Source organism: Trachinotus anak, unplaced genomic scaffold (genome assembly GCF_046630095.1).
Source record: "Trachinotus anak isolate AG129_WGS33_773 ecotype Australia unplaced genomic scaffold, CSIRO_AGI_Tana_v1 ptg000025l, whole genome shotgun sequence".
Classification (NCBI taxonomy): Eukaryota; Metazoa; Chordata; class Actinopteri; order Carangiformes; family Carangidae; genus Trachinotus; species Trachinotus anak.
In genome coordinates this window covers 9,957,669-9,979,594 of record NW_027273876.1, presented here as the reverse complement: position 1 = coordinate 9,979,594, position 21,926 = coordinate 9,957,669, and the positions used below count along the sequence as shown (strand labels likewise).

Genomic DNA, 21,926 nt, shown 5'->3' with positions numbered 1-21,926 from the left:
CTAACTTTCAACACTGGTCCATAGTCCATGACATTTATGGGTAAACTGAAACTAGCAAGAAACTGACCTCAGTCTAGAGGTTTGACTTTGCCCTACAGGAGGAGGAGTTTTCTATTGGAGTAATGTAATTGAAAGAGAAGTGAGAAGTAGAAAACGAAGTGAAAGAGAAAGATCTAAGGATGGTTATTATATTTAGATATATAGAGTAAATAAATGACTGTGGAGAGCCAAATATTTTTGAGAGAACACAACCTCATTAGGCCAGAGCAGCGACTGAAAAAGTAGTTGCTGGTGTGTACAATGAGCTATTGTTGAAGACTGTCCTCGCTCTCAGAAGAGACACGATCTTTTAGTGTGAGAAAAAACTCAGGCCTATTCATAAAGCTGGAGTATAATATATCCCTCCCCCCTTAACTCTCCATGAAAGAGGCAGGCACTAAAGGGACAGGATTAAAGGACTTTGTATACACTCAAATACACACAGGCACAAACACACATGTGGGATAGAGTGAATTTAAGATCAACCCAAACAATCTAAATCATTATTATTTTATTATCATATAAATTTAAGTGTGGAGTAAAATCCAGTACACTGTTTATTTAAACTGATGTCAAGTTAGTCCAGCCAAGACAAAACTTGGTAGAAACTTGTGGTCAATAAAACTAGAAGTCTCTGTATATCCCACAAAATATCGTGTTAATAGATGACTTCATCTTGCACTCCTTTCTTATCTTGTTTAGTCCAAAGTGGAAACATTGCGGGCCATTTTTCTTGATTCCACTGAAATTTAACATTTAAATAGCTAAATTGCTTTGAATCAGCTGTATCTGGACTTTTTTTTTCATTTTTTAAAATAAAAAGTATGTATGTCACTGTATATTACTCTGAATAAGATGCATATTTTTACGGTGCACATGTTGAACACAGACACAGTTTCACAAGCTGAGGCTGAGCACAGGAATCTTTCTTAGACATTGTTCAGTTCTTATGCAAGACTGTTTAATTATCACTGCTCAACATCTCATCTTTCAGTAGCAGAAGACAACCGAAACTGTGTGCTTGTGTACGTGTATCAACTCCAGGAATGTCAAATACAACATTCCTTTCCTTGGCTGTGTTAGTTTATGTAAATGAAGCTGTCAGGTGCTTAATCGACATCCTGCAAATCAAGAACAGGTGGTGTGATGTCCAGGGATAAGGTCATATATCAAACTGTCTGCAGCCTAGAAGTCTCCCAGTTTGTAAGGCTGACTGAGGGAAACCTGAAGCTGAAACAGATCCTGAAAACAGTGTTAACCAGATCAGGCTGTGGTGTCATGGACGCTGAGGGAGGCGTTTTAATAGTGGGTTTAAAGAATTAAAGCAGGCTGAAGGTCAAAGAGCTTAAACAAGAAGAGAGGAAACACAAAGAGATGGTGGAGATGGTGTGTGAGAAAAAGAGGGCTGTTCACGACCACTGCCACCATGCACGTTTTAAACTTCAACACAGGCTTCATCAAATTATAAGACTCAACTGCTCTCAGCCATCATATGATGCACATGTATATCTGACCATTTTTTGCAACTTTGTCGGTTCCTGCTGAAGGTTTGAAACTCTATAACGTTTGTTTGTGTCAAGTGTCACCACACACTGTAACAAAGCCATGTAGGACTCTGCAGCAAGTCTGCATCCTAGTTCATTTACATTCAGTGGAATTGTACTGTGATAGAATGTGTTATTGCTTTATAAAACGTGGTTGTCCAAATAAAAGCAACTGTGAAACAAATCTAAGTCCGTTTATTAAGTTTTATTGTGGAATTTTGTCAGATGTTGCTTAATTTGTAATATCACTGTGATATGTATTGCCTGCAAGTAATTCTAAGTAATATCAAGATGATTTAATATACAGTTTTAAAGACACATACCAGAGTATGTAGAGTATGACTAATTCTTTCTAGGTTGGGCTTTAGTATGACACCTCTCCGAGCTTTAAGATTTTGAACTGGCCTCTGCACAGTAAAGTGCAGGCAAAGCGAGCACACTGTTGAAGTTACTCCCTGCCTTGTAACAATAAGCTGCCATTGTCTGTGAAACGTCAAGCTCAGGAACACACCCTGCAAAAGCACGGAAAAACACTCACTCCTGGGTGAGTAAGTGAGTGTGTGTGTGTGTGTGTGTATGTGTGTGAGTGTACACACACATAGCAGTAGGATGACAAACACATTTTTTTGCAACAAAGATCCTGGGAGTATGCTTGATATATATGAACCTATGAACATTAAGGTGGAAAAGAAAGAGACACTTAACATCATCCCAACAAATCCTTACAAAGCTTTAGTGTCTGACTAATGTGCTGACGATTACCATATCAAATGTTTTGCAATGGGCGTGTTCTTGGCTCTTCCAGGTGCTGAATCTCAGCTACCAGTCATGTCACCATCTTCGTCCATTTCCACATCTAACAGTGTGGCAAATATCAAAGGAGAACCAGAGACTGAGAGTTTGAATTTATTACTGTGAAAGCAGGGTGTGAGAATTCCTGTTGTGAATGGAAACTGTGTTTTTTCGCATAACCCTTAGAGGCACATGCAGCCAATGTAACCTGTTCTTGTCCTCAGGCTGATTCCTTCCATTGACAGAAATAAAGATCAGTGATCTATCTAATGATGAGAAATGCACCAAAAACACAAACAAACACTGCGATTCACTCATTATTAGTGTATTAGTGTAATTAAGCTCAATAAGTATCAAATTAAAATATGTATGCTGGTTTCATCTTGTAGTAATCAGAATACCTTGGTGAGATGAGCGTAAACTGACACTGTGATAAACTTTTGTAATAAAAAAAATTTGAAAAAAATCCAATTGGCATTTCTTTAATAGGCCTGAAACTAAAACCTGGATCACACTGTAAAACGAGAAACATTAACATTACAAAGCAGCCTGGCTGTTTCTGTGAATGGCAGTGATTAGACTGATGAACGAGGACAATAGTACATGTGGGTGTGTGTCTGTCTGTGTGTTACAGAGAGAAATAGTGAGCTCTGCTGTCAGAAAGTTGATGCAAGCACATCCAACATCAAGCAGCGTGTACAAATTGGAAACTAGTAGGTTACTGATACAGAATCAATAAATAAAGTGGGAGTGGGTGATGTGGATAAAATCCTAGAATAGAGAAACAATTTTAGAAACTGTTTATGGATAAAATAACCAGACATGAGCGTCTGTTTTTGGCACATCCTGCAACTCGAGTTAATTCATTACAATAGTGCTTAAACAATATGAAGATAATATGAAAATGTTACCATAAATAATTATTTTGCCACATCAGCTTAATAAACGCAGAGACAGGGAAACAGAAACAGATCTCTGATAATTAAATGTCATCATATCACCCAACCAAAGACTGACTTTTTTTGTTACCAAGCTTTCAAAGACAGTCATTAAAATTGCTAAATACAACATTTCCACATTTCCGTCTTGCTTCTCCCACAAAATAAGTTGAATCCTTATGGGAAAAGTCAATTTGAAACCTTCTCAACATCCACTATCAATGCCCTTGAGCAAGGCAGTAAACTGCCAACCTCTGCAGTGATTCTAAACCAGTGAGAACAGAAGTGCCGCTGCAGCTATGAGCAAAAGAGAAGCTTAAGAGCAGCACAGCAGTCTGATAAACAACCTGACAAACACAGTCGTGAGGTCAAGCCTACCTGTCGCTCTGCTGGACCTGGCTTCCCAAGCCAGTCCAAACAGTGTGGAAAGGCGTGCCATGGGCCATGTCACGGCTCGCCACAACCACACTCTGGGTCCTGCTCTAAAGTGGGACATAATCTGTCCCCAAACCCACACCCAGTGTCTCCAGTCCCCTTACTCCAGATAATGGAGGGAAATGATGAAAGGCGCAGAATGAAGAAAGTCTGAGGAAGGTGAAAGAGGGAGGAAATTTTGGATAGAGAGAGAAGGAGTAAGAGAGACAGAGAGTGGAAAAAGAGACAGAGGCCCACGTGCATTGCTTACCCTCTCACTATGTGCAGGAATGTACCTCGTACCTATGTGAAAAAGTGTTGAGCTGCCAAGGACAGCACTGAGCACCCAGATAGTATGAGATGGCAAAAACAAAACTGAGCTAATTAGCTTTGGCTGATTGTGATACAAGAAGCTTCAAATATACATTTGTATGTTAAGGAAACAGCATGAAGTTACTGGATCAGCCTTATTTATCAATTACATCAAATCTGCAATACCTTTGTTACAGCACACCTGTCACTGAACCCTCACATTCAATAGCAGCTTTATCATGGGTGTTGTTGTTGTACTGTATTGTATTGTTGTGTAAATTCTAGTAATCACTTTATTTTACATTTTCTGAAAATCACATAATGACTGCCTTTAATTTTGGGATTCAATTAGAAAAACATGAACTGTAATAAAAGAAAATAATGCAAATCATGCAAACTAGAACTCACTCATAAGATGAGATGTAAAAGATGTTAACTATTAATTCCCCTCAGACAGTACTCTAACCCTCACCGCTTACTTTTCTAAATGAACACTAGACAGAAAATAAGCAAAGTCCACAATGCACACACACACATACACACACACATATGCACACACACCATTATTATAACCCTTAATCTAAATACACAATCCTCCTTCAGCTGATCGCTGTGGACAGTAAATGAGGAAATAGTGTTTGTGTGTGAGTGTGACAGAGGAATCAGAACAACAAGTCATAGAGGAAATCTGGTAAGTACTGATGTCTCATTTTTTGATTCCTGTTTTATTACATTTTGACTTCAGTGAAAAGAACTAAGTTGCATATGAACTAACCTGCAGGCGACAGTGGCTCCGACGGGAACTATGACATCAACTAAAACAAATTCTACTTTATTTGTTTTCTGTTTTACATTGTTTCCATGTACATTTAACCAAATTTTCTACTCAACTAACTTTGGCCTACTTCTTTTAAGTTGTGTGCTGCTCACAGTGTCTTGAGAGCTCGTATTCAAGCACTTATTATGGGAAAAAATCAACCAGCGTTAAGTGTGACGTCCAACCTACCTTGTCTCCTATAGCCGTAAGTTTTATCATGTTATCTTTATCTCCAGAACGCCCACTTTTGGGTCCACCTAAATACTCCTAAAACTCCCAAATGTCCTTGTGGCCTAAAGGTTTTAAGCACTGACCTTTCTTCACTGTCGTCTCTCTCTCCTTTCATTTCCTGTCACTTTATTACTGTTCACTATCCAATAAAGGCATGAACACTTCTCCCACCCCCAGTCCGCTCTCCAGCAGTCTTACCTTGTAGCTGCTGCTGCTCCAGGGCCAGCGTCTCCAGCGTGTAGTTGCAGAACTCCAGATTCTCCATGGCTTGCGTGCGGGCCGTCTCATCCTCCTCCTCCTCCAACATGGCCCTGAGTTCCTCCGCTGTGTGCGCGTATGCCTCCATGTCGTGCTCCACCTCTTGTAGCCGTAGCAACAGCTGGTACCTCTCCTCCTCTTCCCTCTGTCTCTGACTCTCCAACTCCATCTCTCGCTCCAGCTCTTTCTCTGCTTCCAGCTGGCACTGGATTTCGTGCTCCTGGGCAGCCGCGAGGTCACCGAACTCAGCCTGCCCCTCCGTTATTTGGTCAAGAAGGTTTACGGCTGGTTCCTCGGGGGTGTAGAAGATGGGGCTGCTCGTGAGGGGGCTGCAGGCTGGAGGAGCAGTATTTTGTCTCGGGCAACGAGGAGGGGGACGTGGAGCAGGGCGGGCTGGTTTGTATGGAGCCGGAGCCGGGGGACGCAGCACTCTAGGGCGTGGAGGAGGAGGTCGGAGGGTCCTGCGCCTCTCTAGTGACGAAGAGGCGGATTTTGACTGCAAGAGGTGGGACACAGGAGAATGCGAGGAGCCTCGGATGATATCGCTTTCATCGCTATAGTCCATAATAGAAAAGTGTCGAGAGATAAGGGATTGCTGGCTCGGGTCACTGACAGACGACATGTCCCTTGAAGCACCGGCGCCCATGTTAGTATCGCTATACGAAGTAGTCAAGCTCTTCTCAAATTCAAAAAGCTGCTGGGACAGCTTCGCCTCCAAGTCACCAGCTGAGGTTGCCAGAGCATCTAAGGTGATGGATGTTGGCATTACCCCGTTGGAGCCACGCACTGTCTGCTGGGAATGTGTCCGTGTCTCAGCGCTGCCCATCATCATGTCAGCATCACTGATGCTAGCATGGCGAGTTAGCTTCTTCTGTTTATGGGCTTCAACAAGGTTAATTAACACCTGGCCAAGACTGGCACTTCTGCTATTGGTGGGGGCACCATCCGCTGGTGATTTCTGGTAGTATCTGCTGTCTTTAGACCAACCAGCATGCCTGCTAGGGAGGGTTAGGCTATACGTTAGTTTGGGCTGTGACGGCCGAGTGCTACCATTAGTATGGTTAGACCGATTTGTGCCAGAAGGTGAGCCATGGCGCCTGTGGCTACGTGCAGGCAGGCTTGGCCGAGGTGGGAGTCTGGGCCTTGCTGGAGGCGTCGATTTGGGTCTCTCAGGTCCTCTCTGTGCTGGGGCAACAGGTCTATGTGACTGAGAGTCTGGCCTGCTGCCCCCTTCCCTCTGCGCTCTGTTGTTCGTTTCAGCCCTGGCGCTTTGGTTTTCACTTTGCCATCTCTGCTCCTCGGTCCTCTCAAAGTAATCCAGGTCCCACACTGTATGATCCTCATACGTCCTCCATTCAGGATCATTCTCTGACCCATTGGGACATAAATGACCTGAGCTGTATTCAGATGCACAGCTGTTCTCCTTGTCTTCTTCTGTTTCAGCAGCATTTCTTTCCTCTGCAGTTTTCTGCCCGCCGTCGTCTATTTTGACAAAACGATGAGGAAAAATACCACGTTGCCCTCTCACCACGCCCTCCAGCCAACCGTCCTCCAACGTGCTTAAAACACGTATGCGATCCCCCACATCAAAGTCCAACTCACCTGGCTCCATGGCCCGAAACTCATACAGTGCCACTCCATAGACACCACCCTCCTCCTCTTCCTGTTCTTCTACTACATCATCCTTCTGCTCCTCTTCCTCTGTCTGAAAAACCTCCCCTTCTTCCACCCCTTCCTCCTCAGTGCCCTCTCCTGCATCATAAGGGTCCTCGTAGCTGAATTGTTGAGGTTCATCGTTCAAATACTGGCAGTCCACAGGCTCCTGTGGAGATCGAAGGGGACCAAGGAGCTCCACAAACCCCTCAGGGAAGATTCCCCTGCGGCCCTCCAGCTCTCCCTGGAACCAGCCCGGCTCGGGCAGGTCTGTAATGATGATCAAGTCCCCTTCGCGGAAGTCCAGCTCCTCATTGAGCTGTGCATGGAGGTTCATAAGGGCCCGGGCCTGGCCTAAGGCATAAGGAGGGAGCTCTGAAGCCTGGGCCTGAGCTGAGCGTTCAGACAGCTGCCTGGAGCGACCTGAAAGGTTGAGCTCCTTCACACACGATGTGGGGAAGAGACCACGGACGCCCCAGGCGTTACAGCAACGTTGCCATGTTTCCCCGAGGTTCATCGACCCTCCTGCCTCTCCAACTACTACATCACCTAGAAAGACAGAATTAAGATTACATTTAATCTTCATAAAAATGACAGGAGTCACATCAAAGAAAATTATTTTGACTCATAGTTAAACACTAGAGAAAAAGTTGGAATTTCAGTGAGCTTTGGTTTATTATTATTATTATTATTATTAATATTATTATGCTTATTTGAAATATATTCATTCGTGATTTTAGAAAAAACAGAACAGTGGGCAGTTGTAGGCACTCGGAGAGATGCAGCAGACAAAGCAGGAATGCTTCTGCATACAACCGTAATGAACGCAGACACAGGCTTTCCTATTGGTTGCTCTAGAGTTGCTCAAGCTACAGTATATGTATATGGTTTATATTCTTTAATTCAGCCAGTTAAGTAATTAGCGAAAGAGCAAGCCTACAGTCTGAGAGCTCGATAGGCATACTCTGCACTGCTGGGATAAATATTTAACTGAACTGGACAGAACTGATCAGGTAGCTTTGGTCGCACCACAACGACATCTCAGTTATTTCAGATTACCTTTATTATTGCATTTCTAATAACTTGACTGGTGTCAGTAAGAACTTCTGCTAATAAATCAGGAGAACGAGGGATTAAAGGAATGTTGACTGGTCGGCCAGAAGTCATGGAGGTCACATTCCAAAGACCTGCGGCTCCACCTCCCATTGTGTCTGCAACCAAAACTGGAACACTGCCAATACAACCACGGAAAATCATACTGGAAATGAACATTTCCAGCCTCAGACAGCCAGTAAGGACTGTTTCCTATTTTTCCTCTGATCCAGGAAATGTTACTTATTTATGACAATACAAATATATACTGGAATATTGTTACTGAATAAATCAAAAACAAATAGGAATTATAATGATAACAGTACATTGAGTGAATTACAGATTAATTATTTAACATACTCAGGGCTATTGAGGAGCAAAGTTGTGAGTTCTCATTGTGGACTGTACAATTCAAATATGGCTTTTCACAACACTTGAACTACAACTATGGCTACAACTATTACTAACACTTCTAAAGATATGCATAGACAGCAATAAAAATGTTTTACCAATGTGAAGAATTGCTGCAAACATCAGTGTTGTATGCCTGAGAGTTTTGTTGAATTAAAAATAAGAAAAAAAGCAACACAACAACTAATGTAATCATGTCAGACAATTCAGGAATGTGAAAAGAAAACAGTAGTAGGTCGTCTATGTAGGCTTCAGTTTGGCATCTGGGGACATCTAGTGGGGAGCTCTGGAAATTAACTTTGTGTTTTGTGTATTTATTGTGCCACCATTGTGTGTTTCTTTTGAATTGCTGCTTTAACAATGAATTTTCCTCCGTGGAATCGAAGAAAAGTTTTGTGATTTATAAAAAAAAAAATGTTAGTTGTGTATCATCCCAAAGCTTTTGTCGATGACAAATTTAAATACTGAAGAACAGCAGGCCCAGATAAATGTAGATGGGTATAAAATCAAAATTATTACTAATTAGCTTATCTGACAATTTAAGATTTACGGTGAGTGAGAATTGTCACCTTTATCCATTATATGTTTTTAATAAAATGGATTCATAATCAAGTTTTGACTGATTATGGTGAAACCTTAAACTGCCACAACCTAAAGTTCAGTTTCTATGCCAGTTAGAGGAAAGTTTAATCAAAATGTTAAAAACAGCACATCTCCAAAATGCTGACTTCTCAGGAACAGATGCATCTCTTTCTTTATCTAAACAAGATTCCATTTTTATTCCATTGACAGAACCTCCAGTGACACTGAGGAGTAGACTTTTCTTATAAAACGTTTATGAAAGTTAAACACTAAACTAGGTGAATATCATTCCTTTTAAGACTCAATGATACGTTTATAGCCAATTAACAGTTATAAACATTAGCTTTTCTCCTAAAAATAGGAAAACAAACAATACTCTGATACAAAATCTGATACAAAGGTGTGTCTGTTTCTGACTCTGAATGTGAGGCTCTTCTGTAAACCTACACAAAGTAAGGTTTCTTTAAATTTTACCAGTGCTGGGTGCAGTAAGTAATCTTTAACTTCCTTCCAAATCAATTTTCTAGAGAAGCTCCACCAGACATCACAAGTGACATAACAGGTTTGTTACTAATGTTTTTCTTGTTTTTGGTTTTAACTGTTTCTCTGATCATGTAAATAACATGCACATACTCTTAAACTGTAATTTCCTCTCAAGAAAGGAAGGAATTATACCGTATGCCTTGTCTCCATTCACTATGATCAATCCAATCATGGCATCTTTTGTTACAGTATGACTTGTACTGTATGTCAATTGATTATGTTCATAAAGCTGATAACAGCAGTACTACTAAAACTGACTGCTGCACAAAAACCATCGTGTGAGTTTTTTTTTTTTTTTTTTTTCCCCAAACTGGCAACATTCAACTCAAGAGTTGGATGGCTCCAGTTTGTAGTGGTGGAAACAAGGCAACAGTCAATCCGACTGTCAGGTCACAAGGTCCAACACAACACAGCTACACTACAACACAAGAGGAACAATTTACCTGAGCACAGCCAACATCAACAAGAAAGCGTTAAGCTGAGTGAGAGAACACGTCCCATTAGAGTTACCAGCAGTGCTATTTAACAATACAGCGGCTTGGCTTGTGTTACATCCAGTATCCTGTGCAAAGCATTGATTAAGAAATACATAAACGGAGTCTGTCGAATTTTTTATGTTTTAGGTCACAAATTGTGACTGAATCTGAAATCTGAATCATTACTTTAAAAGTCAGTGTCGTCTGTATGATCACAAGCAGCATGTCCATACCTCTCTTCAGAGACAGGTTGCCCGGCTCTGCTGAGCTGAAATCATTGATGCATACGTAGAGTCGGTCTCCAGGCTTGGTGCTGGGTATGGTAACCTCCTCCACAAAGGTGCTGGGGAACTGACCTGAGGACAGGACGTGAGAGGAAAAAACACAGCAGCAAATAAAGAACACTGCCACTTCTCTTTCCTCAAGAAAGACAATTATAACTTCCTCAATTCTTCTTCCTCAGAATGTCCCATATGCAGTTACTGTATGTTCACTTATAGACATACAATCACTACTATCATGATGTAGCATCTCAGTCCTAGTTTGATAACTTCCAGGTAATATCTGACACATAAATATGTGTAGGTATCAGCAAATACCTTGTGTTTATGTGCTGGAATCAGTATCTGGAGAGAATAAAAGTGCAGTTTGATGACAACTACATTCAATATCCACTTTTTGGATGCCTTCTGTTTTAGTGTGCTCTTCATTGTCAGTCTGAAAATATGTGTAAACAGATGCATTGCTTCGAGAATTGAAATCTGGACCAATTTAGGTTCTGTAAACACTACGTGCATTTCTTCGAACTTCACTTCAGTAGTTGTAAGTCCACTTTTTACACTGTAGCACAGGCAGTTTCATCTCTCCAGGTGGGTCATGTCATAGAAGTATCAATGTCATCTGTGTTTTCCGGGAGCGGCTGAACAAGCCCTCGCCCACTTCCACTCTGCACTTCCTTTATCATCTTAAGTGACGTTCGACTCTTGGAGAACATAAGTGGATTTCGGTGAGTTTGACCCTCCAAGGGCAGAGGAAGCAAGGGAACAATGATCCACACTTCAGGCTCACATCTCTGCCCAGAATGCACTGTGATTTTTCACCGATTTCTCTGCACAACGTCCGACTGAACATTTTATTCTTCTTCTTCTACACCCCCAAACCCTCAACTCTCAAGTAATGTATTACAAAATCATAAAGGAAGAGAAGAAAGACGTGTCAAACTATTAGCAAGCACTGGTGGACTGCATCACTGAATCTGTACAGATCCAGTTTTAGTAGATATTGTACTATCAGTGCAGCTCTAAAGATAATTGCATCACTTAGGCTTTAAAGCAAAACCATGCAAAAGAGCAACAACATGGACACTTCAGTGCCAAAATGAAGTTTCCCACCATTAGCTTCTCCATGCAGTTGTTCATGAGGCTAAAGTCCTTTATGGTGAACAAAGTGCCACTGAATAGAACTATTAAACCATATAGGTTTATTTGCAGAAATAATGACACCTGACACATTACCTGTGACTCCATCTTTGTTACCAAGCAACCAGAACTCATCCACGACACTGAGCACCTCAATGACATCACCGGGGAAGAGTGGCAGCTCCTCGGAGACGCTGGGGAGAAACTCAAACACGGCGCGCACCACCTTTCCTGCTTCCATTACTCATAACCTGTAGAGACAGAAAGAGAAACCGAGAGAGATTAAGAGATAATATTTTATATCTGTATAAATGGAGATCAAACTGAATGGGATTAAGTAAATATAAAAGCTATGATGAACAACAAAAGTGCAAAACTTTCATAAGAACATTTCAAGATGAAGTTTTTTCCCATGAGGCAATGTGTCTCCCTTTCTAAATAAAGCTCACTGGTGCTAATCGCCACACAAATCAACACATGCCTCACAGAGCTTTCGTGAAATGTCACCAAATGAAAGGGGAAGTGAGAGCCCGAGAAACCCGCTATAGAAAGGAGAGACAAAAGAACGAGAAAAGCAAAAAAGAGAGAGCTGCACTTAAGAAGGCTGGAGGACATTCCTCCACACCCCTATATACTGTTTTCATCTGTTAGGGATGGACAGTAACTACAGCTCTGTGCACTCTGGGTAAGGCAGCACCTTTCAGTGAGTATTTTATTCCAAATTTCACATTTGTGAAAACCTGTGAATCATGTGATTTGGGCAGGTGTGGGCAACAGGAAGTCATCAGGTCACATCTCACGTTGCACGTTTCCCTCATTCATCCTCTCTTCACTTCTTTCCTGCATGTATTAGAGGGATCAATAAAACAAATACAAACATCCACTTGGATGGAAACTGTTTTCTGCAGATGCACGTCTGGGTTGCATTTGTAGTTACACACAATCTAATCACAATCTAATCATATGTGTGAGAAGAACCCACTGCATTAATCACTTTAAGACACATAACACTTGCGTGCCATTGCCGACTCCTTTATTTATCAACAAAATCAGCAAACACACACAGAGCAACACAAAAATTGCATTCAATAAGTGTTTGAGGAGCCCTCGTGTATCATTATCTGGAGACAGACTAACCACAGGTGGGGATGGACACGCTGAAAGAGACGGGAAACGAGAGAAGAGGGCTGTAGTTTGCCACAGTCAATGGGGCCTCTGTTAAGTGGGCCCATGAGCTGAGGGGGGAGAGGGACAGGACTCTGTCCCAGATCAGCGTCTCAGTCTCTGGGGAAAGACGCAGCTCAGGTTATCCTGGACGTGGAAGTGGAGGCAGATAGAGAGGACCAGCATTAACAGAAGAAAGACTGTGTGTGTGTGTGTGTGTTTGTGTATGGGTGGTTGCTTGCTTCTTGGTGAAGGTTAAGGATTACTGTTGGTTCTCACTGTTCGATGTGTGATAGTTTGTGAACTCAACACCGCACAGTGTGAAACCCAAGCCAAGGCTTTAACTAATGCAAGCCAAAGGGAGGGAGGTGCCGAATGAGAAACAGCAGGCAATGAGCACAAACAGGGTCTGTCCATTTATACAACATGGTAACTCTTGTTTATTTTCATTCTATACAGTGTTATGCACAGTTGACTATCAGATTCAGATAAGCTGTATGCTAAAAAGACACATCTATACACACAATATGTAACAATAGGTCTACACAAAATGATGAGTAAGTAACAAACAGTGACAAAAGCACCGAATCGGACTATGTTGGTATTTGGTCGCATGGTCAACTATGCAGCTGTTGTTTAAATATCACAAATCTACAAATCCCCTCTGTCCTCATTTTAAAGTATTCATTACAAAATGAGCAACAATCAAAGTTAAACTGCATGTGTGTGCAGTATGTGTCAGTGTAATAACTTCTCCTCCTCAGGACGGCAGAAAGACGGTGTTGCACCCCCGTTTGTCTGAGGACCATGGTTCCTCTGGTTTTCTTATTATTAGTGAAAATAGTAGTTTTTGTTTCGTAGGTGTCTTTTCTTTTAGAAGTCCATCAAATAAAACAAAAGTCCAAGAGCTTTCAGGATGGTCTGGCCTTCCTGAGCCTTTCATCATCGTCACAGTAAATCACTGGACATCCTTTGTTGTGACAGAACAACTCCAGGAAAGTACAGCTCTTACTGGAAGCCCATCGACAGAAATCAGCCACCGGACATCTCCTGTGCTCTCTGAGATATTTTTATAGTCATAATCTTCAATTGTCTGTAGTTACCTATATCAGAATAATGCTTTTGTTATATAATAAACATGTAACTCCTTGATAAAAAAAGAGTTCCACCTCAATATACATAAAAGTAAGGAAGGAATTGAGCTGGGCAGGAAGTCTGGACCAGAGCTTTTTCCAACATTTGGCTGTTTAATGGCCTGTATCACCTCCTCTTTTCAGCCCTAAAATAACAGGAGCTGTAGGAGGTGAGCATCTTTAAAAACAAGTTTGGCTCTATGCGTCATTTTCTTCAGATACTGTATCAATAGGACCATCTTTAAACTGAGTTCTACCTGCTTCAAACCAGCGAAGAAAAGCACAACTGAAACAAAAACTACAAATAACATCTCTCATGTGAAATGAGCAAATCTGCTCAAACCTCGACACAATTTTGTGTGTACATGTTAAAAACCTATCACTGTGATAAAAAAGGTTTTCAGGGCCTCTAATATTGTTTCTCATGGCAGCGTAAACATGAAGCGTGAATCATCTTCCTGCTTATCCCCAGTTCAAAAACAATAGCTGTCTGTCCGACACCATGGTGAATTCAACACGTCCTGACATGTAGACAGGTGAAAACATATCACCATTAACAATGAATGGAAACAATCTACCCAGCAACTCAAACCCTGAACTGTGGTGTCTGAGTGAATGAGACACCACTTCCTGTAAACCTTGACAATGACGATTTAGATTTTGTGTTTGGCAGTTTGGTTAGAAGTAAAAAAAAAAAAAAAATAATAAAATCTCACACAGAGCCAATCTTCACACAAACTGGTGTCCACCCAATGTGTTACTCTCTAATTTTATACACTGAGGAAGAGTTGTGACAGAAAATGCTGTGACCTGAATTCAAAAGAGCTCGACAGAAAGTCACACCACACATGAGAGGCATTTACAGTGGATACACATCACAAACCACAAATGAAACCATTTACCCATAAGTCTTGCATTTGCATCACTTGTGACTGCGCAACTGTGCTTTACAAAGCTCAGCCACTTCCAGCTCGCGCACAGATAAGAAAGCAGAGAGGCTGCTAACCAGCCACAAACCAACTTCACACAAAGCAATATGCTGTACTGCACTGCACTGCTATCGGATGTCAACAGAAACTAAGCTTGTAACTGTTTCTGTTGTAACATTTTTCTTCCTGCTTCTGTGTAATAGAGCAATGTCTCTTTATCTCGCCCAGTTTATTGCTATGTGCCTTGTGCGGTCCAGCCTGCCATCACCGCAGCTGAGATTACGACCAACGGCCAGAAAAACCAAACCTCCTTCCACCTGACGGCAGCACCAGGACCTGCAAGGAGTCCCTGCAGCTTTCTTGCAGTTAATCCTCAGATTTACATCCAGCCAGACAAGCTCCTTAGTGTTATTTATGGCTCTGTCAGTGTGTCAGTGGCCCCTGCGCTCGGTGACTTTTACACCTTGCTCTGGCAGATGACAACATGGCAACGCTGTCCAGTTTTCCAGTGATACCACATGAGGCCACACACAGTAGTTTAATATAGTCTGTATAGTGTTTTCTATTTAAGTAAATGGGAAAGTGCTCTGAGACATTTGGACCCCTTAAATGTTATATCAACTTTGGATGTTGTCTACCTGCACTGCTACATTTAAGACCAAAAACTATATTTATGTATTAAGGTTCTATTTGAAATTACATAACACAAATCCTTGGTGATATCTGGTGTAAAGCCTCAATATTACTAAAACTAGTCTAGGTCAAACATGTCTCAGTCTATTTATCTAAAGACAAGAACGATTAGTTTCAGTTTCTATCCAGCTAGTTCTTGTTCATTCTACTTCTTGTAGGCCACTATCTTTTTTTTCATTATACATTAAACTTATTATTAAACATCCCTGATTAGAGATTAGGGATGATACAAAAAATGTAACTATTCCCAGATTATTCCAGTGGAGGTATGGTGTTGTTGGTTGTCTCCACTCCAGATACCAAAACTAACACCAGATTCGCCTCGTCAGAAATTATTTAAAAAGTACAAAGCTCGGCAGGCTTTGTAAAAGCTACTGTGCTTCGTACGCTTCATGTTTCGGTTTGTCAGTGGCTCCTTCTGACTTATAACAGCACCCTCAGTGTCTGTGTTTAGAAAAAAAGAGAGGGAAAACCTGGGTCATGTCAGGAGTGGCAGGCGTGTCCAGAGGAAACATTTCAGCTAAGATGGTACTGTACCTGTGCCAGACTGCACCAGCGTACCGTCCTTTCATTAATGGAAGGAATCACTTTAGAAAATGCACACAACTAAATCTCAGTGTGGATATTTAAACAAGAAACTACCTCAACTGAGTGTTAAATGTTTCCCCACCACTGCACAGGATGTGTTAGGAAAGTCCAGGGGGCATTGCACACACTGAAAGGTCTTCAGGTGTGTCTCTTCTTTTATGATTTATGAGGACCTGATAAGCACAGGGACTCTGATCAAGACTGAGTATGCTCAAACAAGCTCCTAATAAAACAGTAAGTGCACCAAGGGTAGATTATTACATTGCAAAAACATTATATTAATCACTGTGGTATCATAAAATCCATTTTATTTTGATAGTAAATGCTTAACCTTTAGTCTCCGCTATAGTGAATTCAAATGAGCTCCTGAACACTGTTTCAGAAAACACCAACAACGTGATACAACAGCGGTGGTTATTTTTGTGGGAGGAGAGGGTGAAAGAGACAGTGTGACTGGGACTAGTGTGTTCCACTTGGCACTGTCCTGGAGAAAGTAACGGGATTACGACAGACAGCTAAGTCAACAGCTGACAGACACACACACACACACACACACACACACTGTACATACACTTACACACATATCACAGCTGACAGCGGGACAAAGCAACAACTGTCCGACCTGAGACGTGGCCCATGAACCATCATCACCTTTTACTTAAGTATCTGTGCATTTGGATTTGAGTGTGTTTGCAAACATAACGTACCAGCATAAGATGTAATTTAAACAAAGCTACTCTATGTATATGGATGAAAGTCTGCTCATTTTAAATGAGTCCTCAGAGAGGTTTCCATGTTGCTTAAATGTCAAAAGGGATAAAAGAAAATTATCGTTTGTTGTATAGAAAACAAAGTAACACAACAAGGCAAGTATCCTCATTATTTTAGTTCATGTTATTGATTTAGAGATGATAAAGAGAAATTGGTGATATGTTGGCACAATCATATTTTTACAGACTATACAGACCCAAAATACATAAACGCAGTTTAATTCATAGGGAATACTTGTAATTTAAATTAAGTAAGTGTAAAATTGCAAAGAAAAATTGCAATTAGATGCTCTCCACTGATTTTTCAGCCCCACATACCGTACATACTTATAACTGTAGAGCTGTAGTAACTGGTCCAGCTCTGCCATTGCTGCAAGGCAACTCAGGTTTTCCTGCCCATCCAGGTGCAGTGTGGTGAGTGCTGAAACACGGCGTTAGTGTGAGTGCAGACTGGAGGAAATGGGATCTGCTGACTGCCTGTATCTTTTATTGAACAGTGTCATCTGATGCCAACAATGAAGCCTCTGCCTCATTATCTGTCTGCCTGCCAGGACCAGGCTCACAACCAAGCACAAACCATGTGCCTTTCAGCCTATTCAGATAGCCTGAAATGGCACGACTGGCACGTGCCTGTGCATGGATGTTAACACACACACACACACACTCACGCACACACAGACTGGCAGAATCCTCTGGAGTGAGCTGGATGACAGCTGATGTCTTTTGATACCGATTGTTTTCTGTGCAGCAGCGTGTGTAGTCCTCCCACCCAGAGTGCTGAGTCCACTGAAAAGCGCTCACCTCGAAACAACATCACCAAAGCAGGTGTCCAGCCAGCGGACGGTTCTGGATATTAAAACCCGCGGGACATCTGTCGCTCTCCTTTTGGCCGTCTAGTGTTTCAGCACATGTGATGGGGGACGGGGACGGGGGGGAGGGGGATGGGGGAATGAGAAGGCTCTGAGTAGCTGACAGTTGTCAACACGAGTCATGTGGTTTTCCAGCCATGTGTATATAAAGTCAGGGCCTCACAGACCCCCCGTGGCATCATTACATAAACAATTTGGATACGACTTATGTATTTTTATTCAGCGTCACAGCTGGCTCAAATGTCTGAGCTCTGAAGATAAAACTTTACGCTCTGTGACTATAAATAATTTGTCAAACAGTACACGCACAAAAACCATATGGTATGATTTCTGCTGAGTGGGAGGTCTGATCTACACTGGGACTGAATTTTTATTATTGATTATTCTCTTCTTTATATGTTTGGTCTTAAAAATGTCCAAGGCTACATCTTAAAAGTGCTTATTTTAAACGACCAACAATCCACAGCCCAAATCTATTCAGCTTATTATCACTGCAATGAGGAAATGTTTGGCATTTTCTATTGAAATCTGACTCAAATTATTATTTTTCTTCTATCAAATACATTTTCTATCAATCAGCTAATTGATTAATGGACTAACACATTTCAACTCTTCCACATGTAATGCTTCATGTGACATTCTGGATTTAAATGCAGCCCCAGGCCTTTGTCATATCGCCAGTTTTTGCCATTCATCTCATCTCATCATCTCTCATCTAATAAAGGCAATCCTCCTCTCTCTCTCTCTATATATATATATATATATATATATATATATATATATATATATATAAACCCTAAAACTTCAGATACAGTATGGTACCACATTGTGCTCTAATGTCATTGCTCTGAACAACAAGTAAAAGGCAGGACAGTGAGGAGAGGAATCTGGCTTTAAAGTGCATTTCAACCAGATGAGACAGCAGCACTACGTGGCCTCAGCCAGCTGGATGAAATGAACACATCTGGCGAGCTGAGTCAAATGTCTACAGACGATAAACTCTGCTGAAAACTACTGGCAAAGCCGTCTCTTCCACTCAAACACGTGAACGGTAAACACATAGAGAGACATGGCTGCGAAGGCATGCAGACACACTGTACTGTACTGTACATGCCAACTCTGCATTTCAATACAAACTATCGCTGTGGGTGAAACAAAGCCCACTTTGTCACAAGGCCAACATCAATACACATTCAAACTGCTTACATGAAGAGACAGGAAGGACTATTCCTTCTATTTACAATAGCCCAAACAAAATGCTGACTTCTGTGGTGGGGATGACATATCAGTTTGTTTGGAATGAAACTCCCTATGAGACATCTATCACTTTCCTACTGGCCCCAGGTGAAACATATGGCACGCTGGGAGGGGTGTGACAATTACTCTAGCCCTATAAAATAATCCCTGGTTAGCCAAGACAGGTCTCTCAGTACAAAGCAGCTATTACTTTCTTTTCTGTTTGACTAACAACCGAGTCAGGGCCTGGACAAGCCCATCTATGATCCCTTTCAAACCAGTCGTCTTCCACTCCTCTGAACTCCTGCAGCCAGTCCTGTCTTGTTCATATCTCCTCTGTTTTGAGGCTTAGCTGAAATATTCAAAGTTACAGAGTTAAAGTGAAAGGATGGAGCCAATACAATAAATCTTCATTGTCCTTAAAGATGTGCAGCAGGGGGGAGATTTACAGGACAATCCTTAGCGTTGCTGCTGATTGCAGGGGAAAACCCTGGGTGGGTTCTTGTAAAAGACTGGAAACAGTCTTTCTTGGCCGATCCATTGATCTAAATCCGCCTCCGTTTTCACATTTTCATTCACTTTGTTTTCCAGCACCTCTGCAGTTTAGCGAGCATGCAGGCCTTCCTCCAGGGAATGTGCTTAATTTTCAGACTGCACTTCATCCTGGCTTTTTCTTTTTTTTTTCCGTCACTCGCCTCCCTCCCATATTTGTTTCTCCGTTCCTTTCACAATCATGCATGTGTTAGGTATCAATGGCTTGTATGACACACACAAGTATACAGACACTGGGTGGAACTGCTCCTTTGCATAAACATTTCCACAGTGAGGAGGAGAGCTCGGATGGGCCGTGGCTGCGTTGTCACGGATACATGGATCTGTTTGGACGGCAGAGGGTTTTCCCTGAGAGGACCCCAGAGAGGTGCCCAAGGATATGCCGCACCCTTAAAACATGGCCGAGCCCTAATAGTTTGCATATGAGCTGTTACATAACGTGATCTCCTCCTTGGAATCACATCATGACATGCTTGCAGAAACATGATCAGTTCGTGGGGAGTAAATACGTTCTGGAAAAATCCACCCAAATGCAAAATTCTCACAACTTCTTCCCAAACTTTTAGGCAATTCAGGGTGAACTGAGGACATTAAGAAGAGACTGCCAAGATGGCAAATAGTAGCCTGCTTTGATGAGTTTTCCTAACCAGACTTGATAGTGCTGCTTATGACATGTTTGTGAGTCAACTTTTGGGACAACTTGTACTGTGACTGGCCTGGAGTAATCTAGACAGAGGACTGCAATACCAGGTCTGTAGAAATCCAGCAAAACTGCACAAAATACAGCAGTGCCAGCCACTGCTCTCTGTTTCAGAACAAATGGAACATCATCAAATAAAGCTTATTTGGGGTGTAAAATGTCAACAAAGTGACAGACAGCGTCCACAGAGATGCTTCACACGGCAAATGTCATTAAGATTTTACGAGACTATAAAACTGCCACGTATCCTATTTGTCATTTGTAGAAGGATGGCAGGAGGATGAGGGTAAAGCTTTGAGTCTCATGTCACTGGCACTTTAAGGACAAACTAGTTGCTCTATGTTTGTTGGACAATATCTAATACTGTATAATGGACGACATAAGACGTCACTAATGTATATTGTTGTAGTCTTGGGGATGGGGGAATGGGAACAACATCTCGTTTTTAAAAAAGTTGTAAAAAAGTAGTTGTGTGAAGACTGAAAAATCAGAGCTTTGAGAGAGACATTTCAATCCTGCCCGTTTTCCTACCTCTACTGTTCGATTACTTGAGGAGCCTCTCTGTCTGAAGCACTCTGCCCCTTTCAGAGTCATCACACACACTGTGTAATGACCTTACAACCTCTGTAGTCATGCTACTATCAGTCCAACGAGCGGCTACTTATTAAAATAATTTTGAGCATCATACTCAGGACCATGTTGGCTGCGAAAGTAACAGCTAACTGTGCAGATTACTGAGACTTGATGTTGTGCTTTCATGATTAACTCGGAGTCTCTCTGCCTCCATGGCTGTTTGTCTCAGCCATGTCTCAGTCAGTCTGATCCAGTCTTCAGAGACTCCGCTAACTTGTCTGTTAAAATATCATAAAGTACTGTTGGACTTTTTTCACAATTATGGACCCTGCTCCTGTATCTCTCCATTCTTTCTAAATAAAACCCTTCATCACACAGTTTACCTCAATAACACTGGAGCCAAAGGCATCATCTCGATCACCAATACCAGGCTGAAATTTCACAGCGGAGAAAGGTAACTTCCTTGATTCACTCTTATTATAATATCTAAGTATCACTCCTCACTCCTCACTCCTGCTCATACCGGCTCAAAACTCATCTCACCCCTTTTCACATCCAGTTCAAATCGAATTAGCCCTCCTGACCTTTCCTGCCTCTTCAGTCAAGTAAACTCATACTGTGCTGCCAGCAAAGAATGTGAGGAATGTTGTCATTTTTTCAAAGTCTGAGCCATGGCTTCTCTCTAGAGTGATGGCACATTACATAATAGGATGAAAAATGGAACTTTCCTCTTTTTTTTCCCATGCATCAAGTTATTTTTATGATTGCTATTTTACCCTGCTTTCGCTAGTTTGGAGAGCCTCTGCCTGCCTGCGATGATATCACAGCAAAGAAAAATCATATTATAATCTATGTTGCTGTTAGAATATACACAATTGTACATCTCATTGGATTTATTGGAACAGCTACTGCACAGTGTTTGTGTGACATGTAATACGTGCAAACTGAAACAAACACCTCAAGTTTCTTCGACGCCAAGTGCTGATACAGGACCCCGTTGCTGGTGTTCAATAATTCAGCCAGTGGGATGTTTATGTGCATCCAAAATCCTGACTAGGGACTAAACACAAAAGCAGGACAACAGAGGAGAAGAAGACACCAACACTTGGTTAATGCTCTGATAGTAATTAAAGAAGCAGCTCGGATGAAGGAATACACTTTCATGTACAGCCCTCTCACACAAGACAGGACAAGTCTTT

The 21,926-nt window shown here is 41.7% G+C and overlaps 1 protein-coding gene across 3 annotated transcripts in view; it reads right to left on the bottom strand.

Annotated features, from left to right (window-relative positions):
* Positions 1 to 21,926, bottom strand: part of dnmbp (dynamin binding protein) — a 46,481-nt gene that overhangs the window by 21,912 nt on the left and 2,643 nt on the right. For all 3 annotated transcript variants that reach the window (XM_071463417.1, XM_071463415.1, XM_071463416.1), the window contains exons 2-4: positions 11,617 to 11,771; positions 10,336 to 10,458; positions 5,286 to 7,547 (exon numbers count right to left, since the gene is read on the bottom strand). In XM_071463417.1, coding sequence (XP_071319518.1) covers positions 5,286 to 7,547; positions 10,336 to 10,458; positions 11,617 to 11,761 — 2,530 coding nt within the window. In that variant the 5' untranslated portion in view covers positions 11,762 to 11,771. The remainder of the gene's footprint in view (positions 1 to 5,285; positions 7,548 to 10,335; positions 10,459 to 11,616; positions 11,772 to 21,926) is intronic.